This window comes from Mirounga leonina, unplaced genomic scaffold (genome assembly GCF_011800145.1).
Source record: "Mirounga leonina isolate KUSES-001 unplaced genomic scaffold, KU_Mleo_1.0 Mir_54, whole genome shotgun sequence".
Taxonomy (NCBI): domain Eukaryota; kingdom Metazoa; phylum Chordata; class Mammalia; order Carnivora; family Phocidae; genus Mirounga; species Mirounga leonina.
In genome coordinates this window covers 6,625,659-6,641,649 of record NW_023270812.1, presented here as the reverse complement: position 1 = coordinate 6,641,649, position 15,991 = coordinate 6,625,659, and the positions used below count along the sequence as shown (strand labels likewise).

Below are 15,991 nucleotides of genomic sequence, written 5' to 3'. Positions count from 1 at the left end.
GCAGCAGCAGCAGTATGGATGGGCAACTCTGGTGCGCACAGAGCCTGGGGTGTGAGGGTCGGTGGTAAAGGCCTAGGCCTGGCCATTCCAACCTTGGAGAGGCCGGCCATCCCCTCCTGGACCCTTGTCCCCGGTTGATGGCTCTATTATAAGGGTCAGCAGCAGCTGTGGGGTGAGAGGAGGAGGCTGGACCCAGAGCAACGCGGGGCTTGTTCGGGAGTCATTATAGACCGTCTTACTGGCAAATGAAAATCTCAGAAACACTTTGGGAGGGGGCTGCTTTCAGACAACTAGTCCAAAGAGATTCATGCCTGAAGAACCTGGCCATAGAAATAAAGCATTTCATCCTATAAACAAAGAAAGTAAGTCAGTGACAGGGTTACTCTAGAATTTCCCCAGGTAACCTATCACAGATTAAAAAAAATTTCAAATATTTGGTAACATTAATTCTTCTCCATTCCAGAATTTTTTTTTCCTAAAATTATTAATCCTATTACCTAAAAGATCCTAAACATAATTGGGTTTATATTGTAATTTAAAAATTAGGGATGTCATTTGAAAAGAACTTGGAAGTTGGTGGTGTAGAATGCAAAGACACATACTTTACTTCTGCGTGTATAAATTAATGTTAATGCTTGTGTCATTACTCGGAAGCATTTTAAATTAGTATAAAGCCTGTGCAATTTAGTTTATGTGGGAAGCTTCAGTGCAGTATCAATAATGGGATAGAGTAGATTTGGGATGTCTGGCCCCATAAGTCAACCTATAAAATTCCTGCAAAACCTGGGGATAGCCTCAATCTGTTGTGTTTTATTGCTTAATTAGCGAGTTGTCAAAAAGCGGCACCTTCTAAGCTGAATGATGCTTTTTCACCTGTTCACTTACTTTTTATCGGGATAATGAGCTGTGGAATGACAGGAAGAATCTTGTTCCCCCCGTGTTCCAGCATGTCGTGGATTCCTTGCCGAGCAAAAAACTCGTAGGGAAATGTCATTTCACAGAGCCCATCAAAAAACAGAGGCAGATAATGATGGTAATCCAGCTTCTCAATTTCTACCTGAAAGGAGAGAGAAGAAATGCCACGTGAAGACAACAATGGGGCGAAGCATGGCCAGACCAGCTATGAGGCTGTCACCGACTTAGGAGGAGCACGTTCTTCAGGACTTTGGGAAAATTTTATTAAGCAACTCATCTAACAACCTAAAGTACATCAGCATGTCTTTATTCCATTAGCAATGGGGTCACAGTCATTGACCTTTACATTTTAACAGATTGGAATAATAAATAATAAATAATCAACATTGATACTTGTTTTGCGGTCCTTTGGTTAGTATTTTACCATTTGGCACAAATGTAATACTGAAAAGGATTCAAGAAGTCCACCGTATGTATGTTGAAAAGATATATGTAAGAACAGAATGAAAAAAAAAAAAAAAACAGTTGAAGAGAGATTAGGATCTGAATTTCCAACAGGAATCTAATAGGGATGGCACACCAGTATATTCTTGTGAAATGTGTCTTTTCAGGACCTAGCAAGTATGAGAGTGAGGGATAAAGTAGGATTGTGTGAATGTTCCCTGGATCCTGCAGGATAAGGAGAATGTTGGTGCTCTCAAGTCACCTCAAAAAAATCAGAATATCCCAATCTCTCTTGGCTGCTCCATTGGGGAACAGAGATACATCACTTTTCCATTGCTATATCCTTCACCCTCAATGATGCCTCCATGACTTCTTGTCCTGATCTTTGTAAAAGCATCCAGCACCAACTGCAAACGGAAACAAAAGCTCTGGGATTGAGAAGAGAGATGTGTTGCGAGCTGCAGGAGATCTGTTCCAGCCTCTAGCCTGGGTCCTTCACTGTCTAGAGTATCCATGACCTGACTTGCTACCTGCAAGATGACAGAAGTGATGGTGATATCATGAATGGAAAGAAGCCAACAGACTTGGACTGAGGACACAATCCATTTACAGAGCTAAGGATGTGTGCAGCGTTCCCAGTGAGAAGTGCAAATTCCCCAGGTCTTCAAGTCCTTATGAATGCACCCAGCTTTCAATTACCACCTTATAATTAAGTGAGGAGCCCATCAAGACCTCAGAGAAACTGCCTTTTACATTAGGAGGTTCTTATACCTTCTAGCTCTCTCTCAGCTTTTTGGAGTCTCTAGCCACATGCCTGCCTATCCCTGGGGATGACTAACTGGTAACACCTCCAGCACATCCCCGAGTGTCTACTGTAGATTGAATCAAATGTCCTGCAGTTCCCCAAGAAGGAGGTCTGTCTCCAGTCTGCTCATGGACTGCCCAGCCACCTAAGGAAGTAAACAGTCAAGAGTTGAATGTTTAGGGGCGCCTGGGTGGCTCAGTTGGTTAAGCGACTGCCTTTGGCTCAGGTCATGATCCTGGAGTCCCGGGATCAAGTCCTGCATCAGGCTCCCTGCTCGTCAGGGAGTCTGCTTCTCCCTCTGACCCTCCTCCCTCTCATGCTCTCTGTCTCTCATTCTCTCTGTCTCAAATAAATAAATAAAATCTTAAAAAAAAAAAAGAGTTGAATGTTTAGATGTCCTCTTGAAATTGAGCTTGGAAAATGAATCCGAGAGGGAGGTATATATGGACATCAATTTCATTTTATATTCCTTTTACATTCATAAAATTTACTTTGTTCATAGTAAAATTTTATGGAATATATATCCAATGCCAGCCTTCAAGGATTTTTGTGTATTTGAAGACATTTTAGAACACTATTTTGTATAACTATTTTGTTCATTCCTCATGACAACTAAAAGGTATTGCTACATCATTCAGCTCCAAAAGGTACAGTGTTACTATCAGTTTTACCTTGTAGCCTAACTTCATAATATAAATGTCATCTGTATATTTTTTCTATATTATTGATGTTTTTCTAATTCTTTTAGCCCACTGTCACATTTGTACATATGTGTCCTATAAATAGAAAATTATTACATTTTATATTTTAATGTGATCTAGGACTTTTTATTTTAATACTTTAAGTCACTCACATTTATCACAATGTCTATTTTAACTTCTGTCATCTTATTTTTTGGCCCCTGGTTGTGTTTTACATTTACTTTTTCCTTTCTATTTTGCAGTTTTTTTTTTTTTTAATGTAGATCACTTTTGGGGGGGGGCAGTGATTTGAAAAATAAGAAAACCTCTTTAAATATTTTATTGCTGCTATCTCATGTCTTTCTCAAACATTAATAATGAATTTAGGTCACTTGGACAAGCAAATTAAAAATCTCCTACTAAGACTGCTGATGTGCCATTTTTTTCCTTGGAATTCCATTGATTTGTTTCTTTGTGTGGTTTGGGGCAACAATACTAAGAGCATCCACAACAGCAACAGTAAAAGAATGCCATGTTTATGATACCAGACACTATTGTAAATACTTAAGTGTATTAGTTCTTTTCATTCCTCATGACAACTCTAAAAGGTGAGTGTTATGAGTATCTCTATTCTCCATAAGGAGAAACTAAGGCACTAAGAGGTTCAATAACTTGCCTAAGGTCTCCAGCTAAAGAGAGGCGTTGCTGGGATCTGAACCCAAGCTATCTGGCTGTAGGATGTGATACTGTCTCTCAGGCTATGTTGTTAGGCACGTAGAGGTTCAGCATTATTATAATCTCCTGGTGACTGTTCCATTTAACCTCATGTCTCCATCCTCGTTATCATTAGTAATGCAGTGTGTCCTAGTCTACTCAAATACCAACATTGTTTTCTACAACTTTGTGTACTCTACAAATAAAATGCTATGTCTTCCCCATTAGGACTACAGTGATTATTTACATTTCATGAATTTTATGAGTATTTTAACAGACAATCAGAATGGCTTGCTTCTTGGTGCTTCTATTCACCCTCATTTCACTACAAATCATTTAGGGGTTAATTTGCTATTCTGTTTATTTTTAAAACTTTAGAAGGAAAAGTTTCTGGTTTTCATAGCATCATCAAAACCAAACATATTAATGTATGTCCATAAGTAATATACTGGTAATAACACAAGGTCTTCTTTTTTCAAAAATCTAGATATTGAGAATAATTCAAGATTAAAACTAAAATTTAAAGAAAAGTAAGGAGATCCCTTATTTGTCTTTGTCCATGTATTTGTCACATGGTGACTATTATCCTTTAGAGTTCTTCTAAATCAATGTGGGTTTTTTTGTTCATTTAGACTTACAAAAGGTCATTTTTACTGTTTATTCAGCAATAAACTTCAGTTATATAAATCATTTTGCTCTTAGGATAACTTGTTTTAATGACATATTACACTTTATATTTCTTTAGTATTACTATAAAAATAGTAGTTTTCAAACTTTTGTAAGATTTGGGAATCTTTCTTCAAAGTTTATGCAAGAAATCCAGAATTAAAAGAAATCTCTTTGAAGTAGGACACAGAACAAGGACCATTTTAGATACATCAGGTAAAATTACACAGTAACATACTGATTGATGACCACTTGGATGTTAACTCCAGAAACATCAAGTAGTTTTACTCACAGAATCTCTCTTTTTAAAATTTATGTTTTATAACTTTTTAAAGATCACACAGTACTCACAAGTTATCTCTAAATCTTACAGTGACCTTTGGTCAAAAGCAATAAAATTCTAACTTTACTCGGACTATCATATATAACTTTATCCCCATAACAAATGTGTAAGGTAGTAATGCTATACTGAAAGGTCAGAAACACAATGAGGTTAATGATTTTCATTAAAAACTCAAATTAGAAACTTACTCTTACATTTTCCATATCTTTGCTTCAATTAGCAAATACAATATAACTGGAAATATCTGTTATCATAGGAACCAAAGATCTTGCTTAGAATCACAAATTAATCTGAAAAAGTGTAATTATCTATTAATATATTATGACTTCATTTGGACTTACTATGGCATTTATAAAATAAAGCCTCAGCCCCACTGTTCTTCCTTGAGGAAGCTGGTGAGTTACTGCAAGAGGGCTTACAAATTATATAGGCATTAAGCACTGTCTGTGGATAGTGTGTGTAACATATTTCAAACATGGATGTACTTTTATTTTTCAAATGCATGTAGATGTGGTTATGATAAATAACTTAAAAATGTCATTTTAAGCGTTTTCAATGATACTGAATATATAGTTAAAATTATGTACTAATGCATGAAATTTTTGATGCAAAAAGACTTTTGAGCATGAAAAATGCTCTTTAATGTCAAAAAGGAGACCTCACACCGGATGGCAGACAAGACTAATGTGATCCTTAGACTGCTAAAAAGCCTAAAAAACACCAAAATGTGTTCAATGCAAAGTCTATGTCAGGAAATACTCAGATGCTAGAGATAAAGACAAAATCCAGAGTCACAGAGGTGGTGCCATTTGACTTAAGAGAGTAGCAGATACAGATCAGATCTCAAGATTGGGACTGAGGTTTTAATGTCTCCAGAGTCCAGGAAAACAGGGCATTTAGCAAGAGAAGGGGGTTAAGCTGAGACTCTTGCATAGGACTGGGGCCCTACAAAGGTTGCCCCACCTTGGAAAGGGAACCAGAAAGTCTCTCCTTGAGTTTGTAGAGACAAAGAAAAGTTGTGGAAAGGGAAAGAGAGCGTGTGACAAAGCTCTTAATGGGAAAGATCTCCTTTGAGAAACAGAAACCCAAATAGAAATCTAAAGTAAAAAAATAAAAATAAAAATAAATATGTGTGTGTGTGTATATGTATATATGTATGTGTGTGTGTGTGTGTGTATATAATTTCCCATTTCCCAGACCATGGAAAGGAAACTTCTGGGGCCCAGACAAAGCAAGTGGAAAGTGTTAATACTCCCATGAGCTAGGTGCATAGGGCTGCCACAGAAAATGCAACCCCATCTAAAACTTACCACCATCATGGTGATGGAACCACCATAAGAAAGACTAAATAGACCAGTGAACATGGGAATGAGCTCTGAACTAGCAACTAGAAATTACAGAATAAAATCTGAAAAGAATTTTTTAAAGTGGGGGCACCTGGGTGGCTCAGGAGGTTGAGTGTCTGCCTTCAGCTAGTGTCATGATCTTGGAGTCCTGGGATCAAGACTCATGTCAGTCTCCCTGCTCAGCAGGGTTTCTGCTTCTCCCTCTCCCTCTGCCCCTCCCCCTGCTTGTGCTCTCTCTCTCTCTCTCAAATAAATAAATAAAATCTTAAAAAAAAAGAATTTTTTAAAGTGCTCAAAACATAGAATATTTTTAGAAAAGAACTGAATAAAATTTCCGAAGGACATAGAGCAGCATTAACTTCAGAATCCAGTCATTGGATAATAGATTGACCACAGACAAAAAGAGAAGGAGGGGTCTGGGTCACAGAACCTGGAAAGCCAATGCAGAGGTAGCACCAGAAAGCCCCCATCTGACTTGCTCCCCCTGCGGCCCCAGGGAGTTCCAGAGAGACAGGGAAAGGAGGTATTTGGAGAAATCATAACTGAAGAAAGATGTGCATCTCCAGACTGAAGATACAAATCTGGACACTTCAGAAAACCTATAAAACTCCAAAGTCAAGGAAAAGATTTAAAAACAACTAGAAACAAAAGATAGATGACATATAAAGGATCAAAATTGGGCTTGAAATTACACTTCTCATTAACAAAATAGAGGCCACAAGATGGTAAAAACCCCTCAACACGCTAAAGGAACAATGATGATTAATCTTCAGTGCCATACTCAGCTAAACTGGCATGCAAGATAAAGACAAACTAAATGTATTTGACCAAGATGGAGATTTTTTCTGTTTGTTTTTTCAACCCAGAGCTCATTGTCCTCACTGAAGGATAAAATGTACTATATAAGCTGAACACAGGACAAAGAAATGAGATGCAAGAGATAACAGTAAATAAACTGAACAAATGGATAAGACCAAAGAAGCATTGACTATAAAATTTTTTTTTAATCATCAGTTATGATGAGGTTACAAAGTGAAGTCGTAATACTAGAAAGGAAAAGTAGAGAAAATGACAGGACAGTGATTTGAGTCAAAGTAAGGTCCTTGCATTGATAGGGATGAAAATAAAATTACTGGTTAACTTCAAAATTAATTAAGTATATTAAAGTGCAAGAATACCAGTCAAAAGAACAGAAATAGAATTAACTTCCCAGAGAACAGAATATAGTAGAGGAAGTGGATAAACCTCTATTGACCTTATGGAAGGCTAGTCAAACATCCCACCTGGATGTTTGGAAAACAGAAAAACCCATGGAGAAGAGAAAATATGTAGGATGAACCCAAATATGTAAGTAATCATCTTAAGTATAAATTATCTTATTCTCTTAAGAAATTGTCAAAAAAGAAAAAATGAACTTCAGTTATAAATTTGTTTATAAGAATCACATTCAAAATACAATCGGAGAAAAGTGAAAAATAAAAAGGTATGGTTAAAAAAAAGAAATAATAAATATGATATAGGATAAATTCCTGGAATAGAAACTGCTTTCTCAAAGGGTATATATTTTTATATATTTACAATTTTGACAGAAATTGCCAAATGGTGCTTCATGGGATGGTATTAAATTATATTTTCATCAACAATAAATGATAGTAGCTGTTTTCCATTGTTTATTCGAAGAAAACACTATCAGTTTGGTTTTTGACAATATTATAGGTAAATATTCTTTCAGTGTTGTTTTAAGTTCCACTTCTCTTACTGTGAGAATAATAGCCTTTTAAAGATATTTTTGAAAGCCTTTTGTATATCCTTTTCTGTGAGTTGTATTTTCACATCCTTTGCCATTTTTTTGATACCCATTGACATTTGTTCCCTTTTCTCTCTCTTTTTTGAGCCTTTTTTTTTTCTTCAAATTCATTTTTTTTAAATTCCATTAGCCAACTTATGGTACATCATTAGTTTCAGATGTAGTGTTCAATAAATGAGCTCTTTTATGTTAGGGAGATTCAACTTTTGTACGTTACTTCCATAACATTTCAAACGTTTTGAAACGTAACATTTCAAAAAATTGTTTTTGCCATGCACACTTTTGTTTTAGAATTCATTAATCTTTTGTGGGGTCCTGAATTTTGAGTCATCATTAAAAAGATTTTCCCCCCAGCATTATAATAAGGGGTACGTGTACCCCAATGTTTATAGCAGCGATGTCCACAATAGCCAAACTATGGAAAGAGCCAAGATGTCCATCGACAGATGAATGGATAAAGAAGATGTGGTATATATATACAATGGAATATTATGCAGCCATCAAAAAAAAACCCAAATCTTGCCATTTGCAACAACATGGATGGAACTAGAGGGTATTATGCTATGCGAAATAAGATAATCAGAGAAAGACATGTATCATATGATCTCACTAATACGAGGAATTCTTAATCTCAGGAAACAAACTGAGGGTTGCTGGAGTGGTGGGGGTTGGGAGGGATGGGGTGGCTGGGTGATGGACATTGGGGAGGGTATGTGCTATGGTGAGCGCTGTGAATTGTGTAGGACTGTTGACTCACAGACCTGTACCTCTGAAACAAATAATACATTATACCTTAAAAAAAAAAAAAAAAGAAGATAGTAGGAAGGGAAAAATGAAGGGGGGGAATCGGAGGGGGAGACGAACCATGAGAGACTATGGACTCTGAGAAACAAACTGAGAGTTCTAGAGGGGAGGGGGTGGGGGGATGGGTTAGCCTGGTGATGGGTATTAAAGAGGGCACGGACTGAATGGAGCACTGGGTGTTACACGCAAACAATGAATCATGGAACACTACATCAAAAACTAATGATGTAATGTATGGTGATTAACATAACATAATAAAATAAAATTAAAAAAACAGAATATATCTCAAAACAAGATATATTAAAGGTGTTTATATAATAAATCATGTCCAAATGAAAAAAAATTTTGTCATCATACATTACAAAATTATATGAAAATTCAACTGCTCAGGCTGAAAGATCTCTCCATATTCAAGCATAAAATCTTATAATAATTTAATGACTATTATTGTAATAATTAAATAAACAGCATTTTCAGCCTAAAAAAAAAAAGATTTTTCCCCATTTTGTAGCAGAATAGAAACAATTTATAATGGTTTATTCTAGTATTTTTATGATTTCCTTATATTGAAATATGAATCCATTTGTAACTTTTCTTGGTGTAAGGTGAGAGACATTCTTCCAACTGTAACTTTCCACAAGGTTACCAATTTAGACAAGTTTTAGACATAAGGTCTACTTAATGGACCTATATAAAACCTTGCATTCAATAATTAGATAAAACATTTTTTACAAGTGTACAAGGGACAGCTTAGAAAACTGAATAGTAGTAAGCCACAAAGTAAGTTTCAAGAAATTCCAAAGTATGTCATATGCGTTACATTTTCTGAAGAAAAGCATAGGCGAACTTTTAACCTCCACACATTTGGAAATTTAAAAACACTTTTAAATCACTCAGAGACTAAAGAGAAAATCCTTATAGAAATAATAACATGTTAAAATTGAATCACAATGAAATCACCTAACCTTAAAAAATAGAAAAATGCCCATCTGTAAAGACTTTTTAAGAACAGAAAAAGAAGGAAAAGGATGCAACTCGCAATCGGAGGCCAGCATAACCTTGCCACTATGATCAGTCCAATCTCACTGAATCAAAATAAAGTACTAGGCAAATTGAGTTCAGTGACATGTTCGAAATTATGGCCAAGTGGGCTGTATTGCAGAAATAACCAGAATACTGCAATATCATGTTTAAATTTTTAGATCAAAGAGGAAAAATGAGATCACCTTAGATGCAGATAAAGCATTTGATGAAATCATTCATTAAAAAATAATAACTCGGGCGCCTGGGTGGCTCAGTTGGTTGGGCGACTGCCTTCGGCTCGGGTCATGGTCCTGGAGTGCCAGGATCGAGTCCTGCATCGGGCTCCCTGTTCAGCAGGGAGCCTGCTTCTCCCTCTGACCCTCCCCCCTCTCATGCTCTATCTCATTCTCTCTCTCAAATAAATACATAAAAAATCTTTAAAAAAATAATAAAATAAAAATAAAAAATAATAACTCTAAGGAAAAACCTACAGCAAATATCATACTTTATGGAGAAACTTTAGGAACATTCTCATTATGGAGAAAGCCATAGAAAGGAGGCAAGGAGACTGTTGTCATCATTTCAACATTGTACTGGAGGTTCTAGCTAATGAGGAAAATAAAATATGTATGAATATTGGCAACGAAGAAACAAAACTCCTGTTATGTGAGGATGATATAGCTATCTACATAGAATATCCAGAGAATCTACAAACAAGTGTAATTAGTAAGGGAGTTCAGAAAAATTGCTGCATAGAAGATCAGCACACTAAAAATAATAGCATATCCATATGCCACTAAAAACTACATAGGAAATACTTTTTAAAATATTCACAATAGCAAGAAATGAAGCAAAACAAACCCTTTAAGACAATGAGTAATAAAACTAACAGTCAATGCATAAGACTTTATGGAGACAATGACAAAATATTATTGACAACACAAATGGAGGACTGGCACAGTGTTTTATGAACAAATGAATATATTGGCTATACTCATGGATGGGCAAACTCAAACTCAAAGTTGGTGAGTCTGTCCAATTTAATTTATAAAGATCGGAGAGTCTTAGTGACATGTTGGGACCACATTCCAAGCAGTGGCAGAGTGAGGATCAGAGCCTGGTGCTTCTTTCCTTTGACCTGCTCACCTTTTTTCACTATCTTGATGGCTTGTTGTTTCATTACAAATATTGAAGGTTCTGTCTAGCTGGCAGGTATTAATTACTGAGTAACAAATCTGGACTTGAGAGTGGATAATCAAGTTATTTTATGGAATAACCTTATTTTAAGTTTCTGTCAAAAGTGCTAACAAGACAGCTAAAGGTCAGTTGTAAGCAGATCTCGAATTTATGCACACTTAACCTTTATTATCCAGGGATTGTATGTTCCTAACTGCTGCAGTCAATGAGTGATACTTTCAAGTATAATAAATAAAAAATAATCCCTTGTTCTGTAGCTTTGAACATTCCCACCTTCTGTCACCTGTCATAAAGTTAAAGGAATTTCCTAAAAATTTTAAAATTAGTATTTTTTAAAACCAAGAGTGCATAAAAGGAGCAAAATATGTATTAATATAGAAGTTTCTCTTTCCTTTATCACATCTCTTTGTAATATTAAAAATAGTATAATTTTGTCACAGGTAGAGAGAAGGTACTTTTATCTTGGGATAATGAGCGTTAATCAAATAGATAAGCAAGAAACGTATGGTAGACTTGAAAAGTCCTGCAGATTTAGGAGTTGGGACAGAGTTAAAAACAGATCATTTGTGGCTTTTACCACTGGTATTAATTGCAAAACATGGCATTAATTTACAAAAACTCTCCTTGAACTAGATAATGTACTGTGAACTTCAATGCACTCAACCAAATCAGTAGAATTAAGGAGGATTGGAAAGGATTAATTCAGGTGACGTTCATGTCATGAAGCAATTTTTAAGAAGAAATTGTTATGATGGCAGTATTGGCTGCCTCTTACATCAACATATAATTTTGCTATGTACTTATCTTGCAGGGATTAGATACAAATTTATTAAAGTTCTTTAAACTCATGAGTTCTTATTTCTTAGTCAAATTTCACCTAAAAAAACTAAAGCAAAAATTATAGCGAAGAGCTTACATTAGTTATAGTGCTGTGCTGAAAGTCAAGGAGAGATGGGCATATTATTGGGTAGGAAAAAATATGAGAAATAGGACTTAGTTCCCTGGATTCATGTTTTAATATTCTCAGTTTGTGGAAGAATGGATTAGAGACACACTGCCTTCATGGAGAGCAGCTTGGGTTTGTAATTGGCAGATGGAGGTTCAAACCCATCACTTGCATGTACAGAGCTCCATCATTTTCAAACTCTGACTAGTGGAAAGTTACTGTGCCTTTCTGGGCCTTAGTTCACTTTTTGTAAATGGATAGCTAATTCCCAGGGTTATCATAAGGATTAAATGAGATAGCATGTGCTAAGTGACGTTAATTCCCTCTATTCTCTGAAAAGAAAATAATACACTCACAAAAAAAAATTAAGTAAAATTTCAGTGTGGTGCATGATTAAATGCCAAATGAGAGTACATACCAAGGGTATATAGGAAGAGGCCCTGGAATATAGGAAGTAGAGATAATTATGGGCTGGAATACAGAGGACAGGTTTCATCGGGGAGGAGGATCTTGATGAGCCTTGCAAGATGGGAAGAGATGAGCATACCCAGTAAAGGCATGCAGGCAGGAATTGGGCACAGTGTTGTCAAGAGACAGTGCCTAGTTCAGTAATGGATAATGTTGGGGAGGCAGGAAGGTGCCTTCTATGCCCACTGTGTCCAGACTGAATACTTCAGGCATGAGCAAAGTAAAGATCGTTTTCAAACAAGGGGCTGACATGGTTAAATGCCATTTAAGAAAGAATAGCCAGCACTTACTCATCTTGCATCACTGAAACTTTTTACCCACTGAGCAGCATCTCCCTATTCTCCCCAGTCCCTAGGAACCACCATTCTACTCTCTGCTTCTATGGGTTTGACTGTGTTAGATTCCTTGTATAAGTGCAATCATCTAGTGTTTGTCCTTCTGTGTCTGGCCTAGTTCACTTAGCATAATTCCTCAAGTTTCCTCCACATGGTCACATACGGTAGGATTTCCCACTTTTAACGTTTTGAGAAACCTCCATATTGTTTTTCACAGCAGCTACATGGTTTTCCATTCCTATGGACAGCATATGGGATTCCCTTTTCTCTACATACTTGCCAACCCTTGCTACCTTTTGGTAATTGCTACCCTAACAGTGAGGTGGTTTATCCTGCTATGGTTTTTATTTGCATTTCCCTGATGATGAGTCATGTTGAGCACTTTTTCATGTACCTGTTGACCTCTGTAGGTCTTTTTTGAAGAAACATCTATTCAAGTCTTTTGGCCACTTTTTAAAAAAGATTTATTTATTTATTTTTAGATAGTGTGCGTGCATGGGGGGAGGGTGAAGGGAAAGGGAGAGAGAGAATCTCAAGCAGACTCGCTGCTGAGCATGGAGCCCCATGTGGGGCTTGATCTCACGACCCCAAGATCATGACCTGAGCTGAAATCAAGAGTTGGATGCTTAACCAACGGAGCCACCTTCATGCCCCAGTCTTTTGTCCATTTTTAAATTAGGTTATTTACTTCTTTACTACTGAGTTGTAGGAGTTCCTTATATATTTTGGATATTAGCCCCTATCAGACATAGCTTTGCAAATATTGTCTCCTGTTCTGTCAACTGCCTTTTCTTTTGTTGATTGTTTCCTTTGTGCTACAGAAGCTATTAGGCTTGATGTAGTTCCATTTGCCTATTTTTGCTTTGGTGTCATATCCAAGAAATCATTGCCAAGATCAATGTTAAGAAGGTTTTCCCCTGGGTGCCTGGGTGGCTCAGTTGGTTAAGCGACTGCCTTCGGCTCAGGTCATGATCCTGGAGTCCTGGGATCGAGTCCCACATCGGGCTCCCTGCTCAACAGGGAGTCTGCTTCTCCCTCTGACCTTACCCCCTCTCGTGTTCTCATTCTCTCTCTCTCTCGCTCTCAAATAAATAAAATCTTAAAAAAAAAAAAAAGAAGGTTTTCCCCTATGTTTTCTTCTAGGAGCTTTATAGTTTCAGGTTTTATGTTTAAGTCTTTAATCCAGTGTGTGTGTGTGTGTGTGTGTGTGTGTGTGTGTGTGTGTTAAAAGAGTATAATCAGACAATGGAGTACAGGATGACCTAAGAAGATCAAAATACAGGAGTAAATGTCTAGGGGTAGAATCATCAGCTAACAGAGTATAGCAGAGGAGCCTGAATTGGGGTGTTGATTTAGAAGGCAGGTTGAAAATGACACGAGAAGGAGAGGAAGAACGTAAGAATACTGTAAAGATTGGATGATTATCTGGACATGGGAGAGTAAAGGACTTGATGGAATCTTTGTACCAGCTTGGTTTCCAACATGCAAGCAGGTGGAATGGCATGGATGTTGGGCCGGGGATGTATCATAGGCCAAACATTCCATTTGAGATGTAAACTATGAGACCTCTGGGTGGAGACGCCTAAAGATTTAAGATACACATTTGGGTTTTGGAAATGGTGAGGCAAACTGCAGAGTCATTTCATAAAGGTTGTGGTCTCCTAACAGTGTGAAGTGAGGAGATCCCCCAAGAGAGCCTGTGTGGACTGTCCCCAGTTAGGAAAACAGAAGAGGCAGAGGACTTGGAGGTCAGGGAGCTGAGAGTACCGTGCAGGACCACTAGGGCTCATGAGCTTTGCGCTAAAGAAAAATGTGGCTTGAATGCCCTTCTAACCCATCACAGGGGAAGCACATGCTAATTATTGGAAATACAGAAACTGACAAAATATATGAAATTGGGTATGCCAATTGTGGAACCCAATTCAGGGTACTCATTGTTTTGTGGCAATATAAAAACAATTTTTCTTCCCAGCAGGATAGGAATGTTTACAAGGGAATTTGGACCACCCCATGGAGAATTATTGTCACCACCTAGAAAGACTATGTTCCTCTCTCCACAAAACTTGCATCATGCTAGGCCTATGCATGCACTGGCCGACCTTCCAGTCTGTGAGCCAGTCTTCATTCCCTGCAACACCGCCAGGAGCAAGCGAGGAGACCTGAGAAGACCCTATGTTAAAAATAGCTCCACGGCTTTATCAATTAAAGTTCAATTAAATTTCTTTTTAAAAACAAAATACCTTTTGGCATGCTTCAGCTTGCATACTGTTCATATCTTGTGGTACAACTAAAATTAGAAAATCGAATTGCTCCTCTCCAAGTGCAGAGAGAATTGGACTGTGTCACTGGTAAAATGAGAAGAAAGAGAGGTAATTTGGGAGCCTGGAGACTTCCAAGGAGGTAGTCGTCGACAGAGGAGCCCATGTGGAAGGTTTCAGGCGAGATGCCACCAAACCACTGAAAAGCACATCAGCCGGCTCGATCGTGTTTTAGCGTGTGGAAGGCAAGTTGTGAACGTGTGCTGTGGGTTCTCAGTAAGGAGAGGGGCTCAACAGGAGCACAGAGGGCTCTGGCTCGAGTCGTCCCTCTTGGCGCGCTACTCAGCCCTCTCTGCCTCAGTCTCCTTCTCTGCAAAATAGGACCATACCAGTGCCTGCCTCCTAGGGAAGGTTGTGAGCGAGTGCATATAAATAGCTCAGCACAGTGCCTGGGGAACAGAGGCAATGCTAGATGTAAGCTATAAAACAGCCGCCAAAGAGCCCTCTCCTGTTTTCATTATGAGTTCCTTCTTTATAAACTGCAAGTGTCAGTCTACTTCCTCTGTATTTACCATATTCTTTACATTTTGATGTGTTCACTTTGTGGAGACAAAAAAGGATCTCCTTTTGGCTATGCCCACATTTTCTTAAACTATTCTGGTCCTGCTGTCATTTTGTCTAAAGTGATTGAAGAACAGAGGTCATTTGTGAAGGACACAGAACACGGAACCTGGAGAGCTCACAGGTTAAAGCGGGGCACACATCAGCGTCGGCCAGGGATTCAGGGGACTTTCAAGTAGGTCAGAATATCTTTATAGAAAATGACACCATCTTTTTGAGTTTGTGTGGAAGAACAATAAATCTAGGGGATAAAAACATAAAACGCTGAAAATCTCATCTGTATTAAAGTAAAATGGTACTTTGTAAAATGTATTTTGAGTACAACAATAAGGTAGTTTATAAAACAACAAGTATGTATATTGGCTGGTTAAAGAACAGTACATAAAATGATCGATACCGCATTTATCAACAAAACCTCTGCCAATTTTTTAATGAAAAACTATTATCAGTTTTATAGGATCTCTCCTTCTGAGTTTAACCTTGGGCCACATAACTAAGTGTAATTCTTTTATAGCAAATGTGATATTTAAAATCAAGTTATTTTGACATTTTGGAATTGTATACCAATGACACATATACAATCCGTACACCGGTTATAATTCTGGAAACAGACATCTTA

General features: G+C 37.5%; 1 protein-coding gene across 1 annotated transcript in view; it reads right to left on the bottom strand.

The window, feature by feature from the left end:
- Positions 1–15,991, bottom strand: part of PACRG (parkin coregulated) — a 321,973-nt gene that overhangs the window by 19,063 nt on the left and 286,919 nt on the right. Inside the window, exon 3 of the mRNA XM_034991992.1 lies at positions 886–1,057. Within this exon, the coding sequence (XP_034847883.1) occupies positions 886–1,057 (172 nt within the window). The remainder of the gene's footprint in view (positions 1–885; positions 1,058–15,991) is intronic.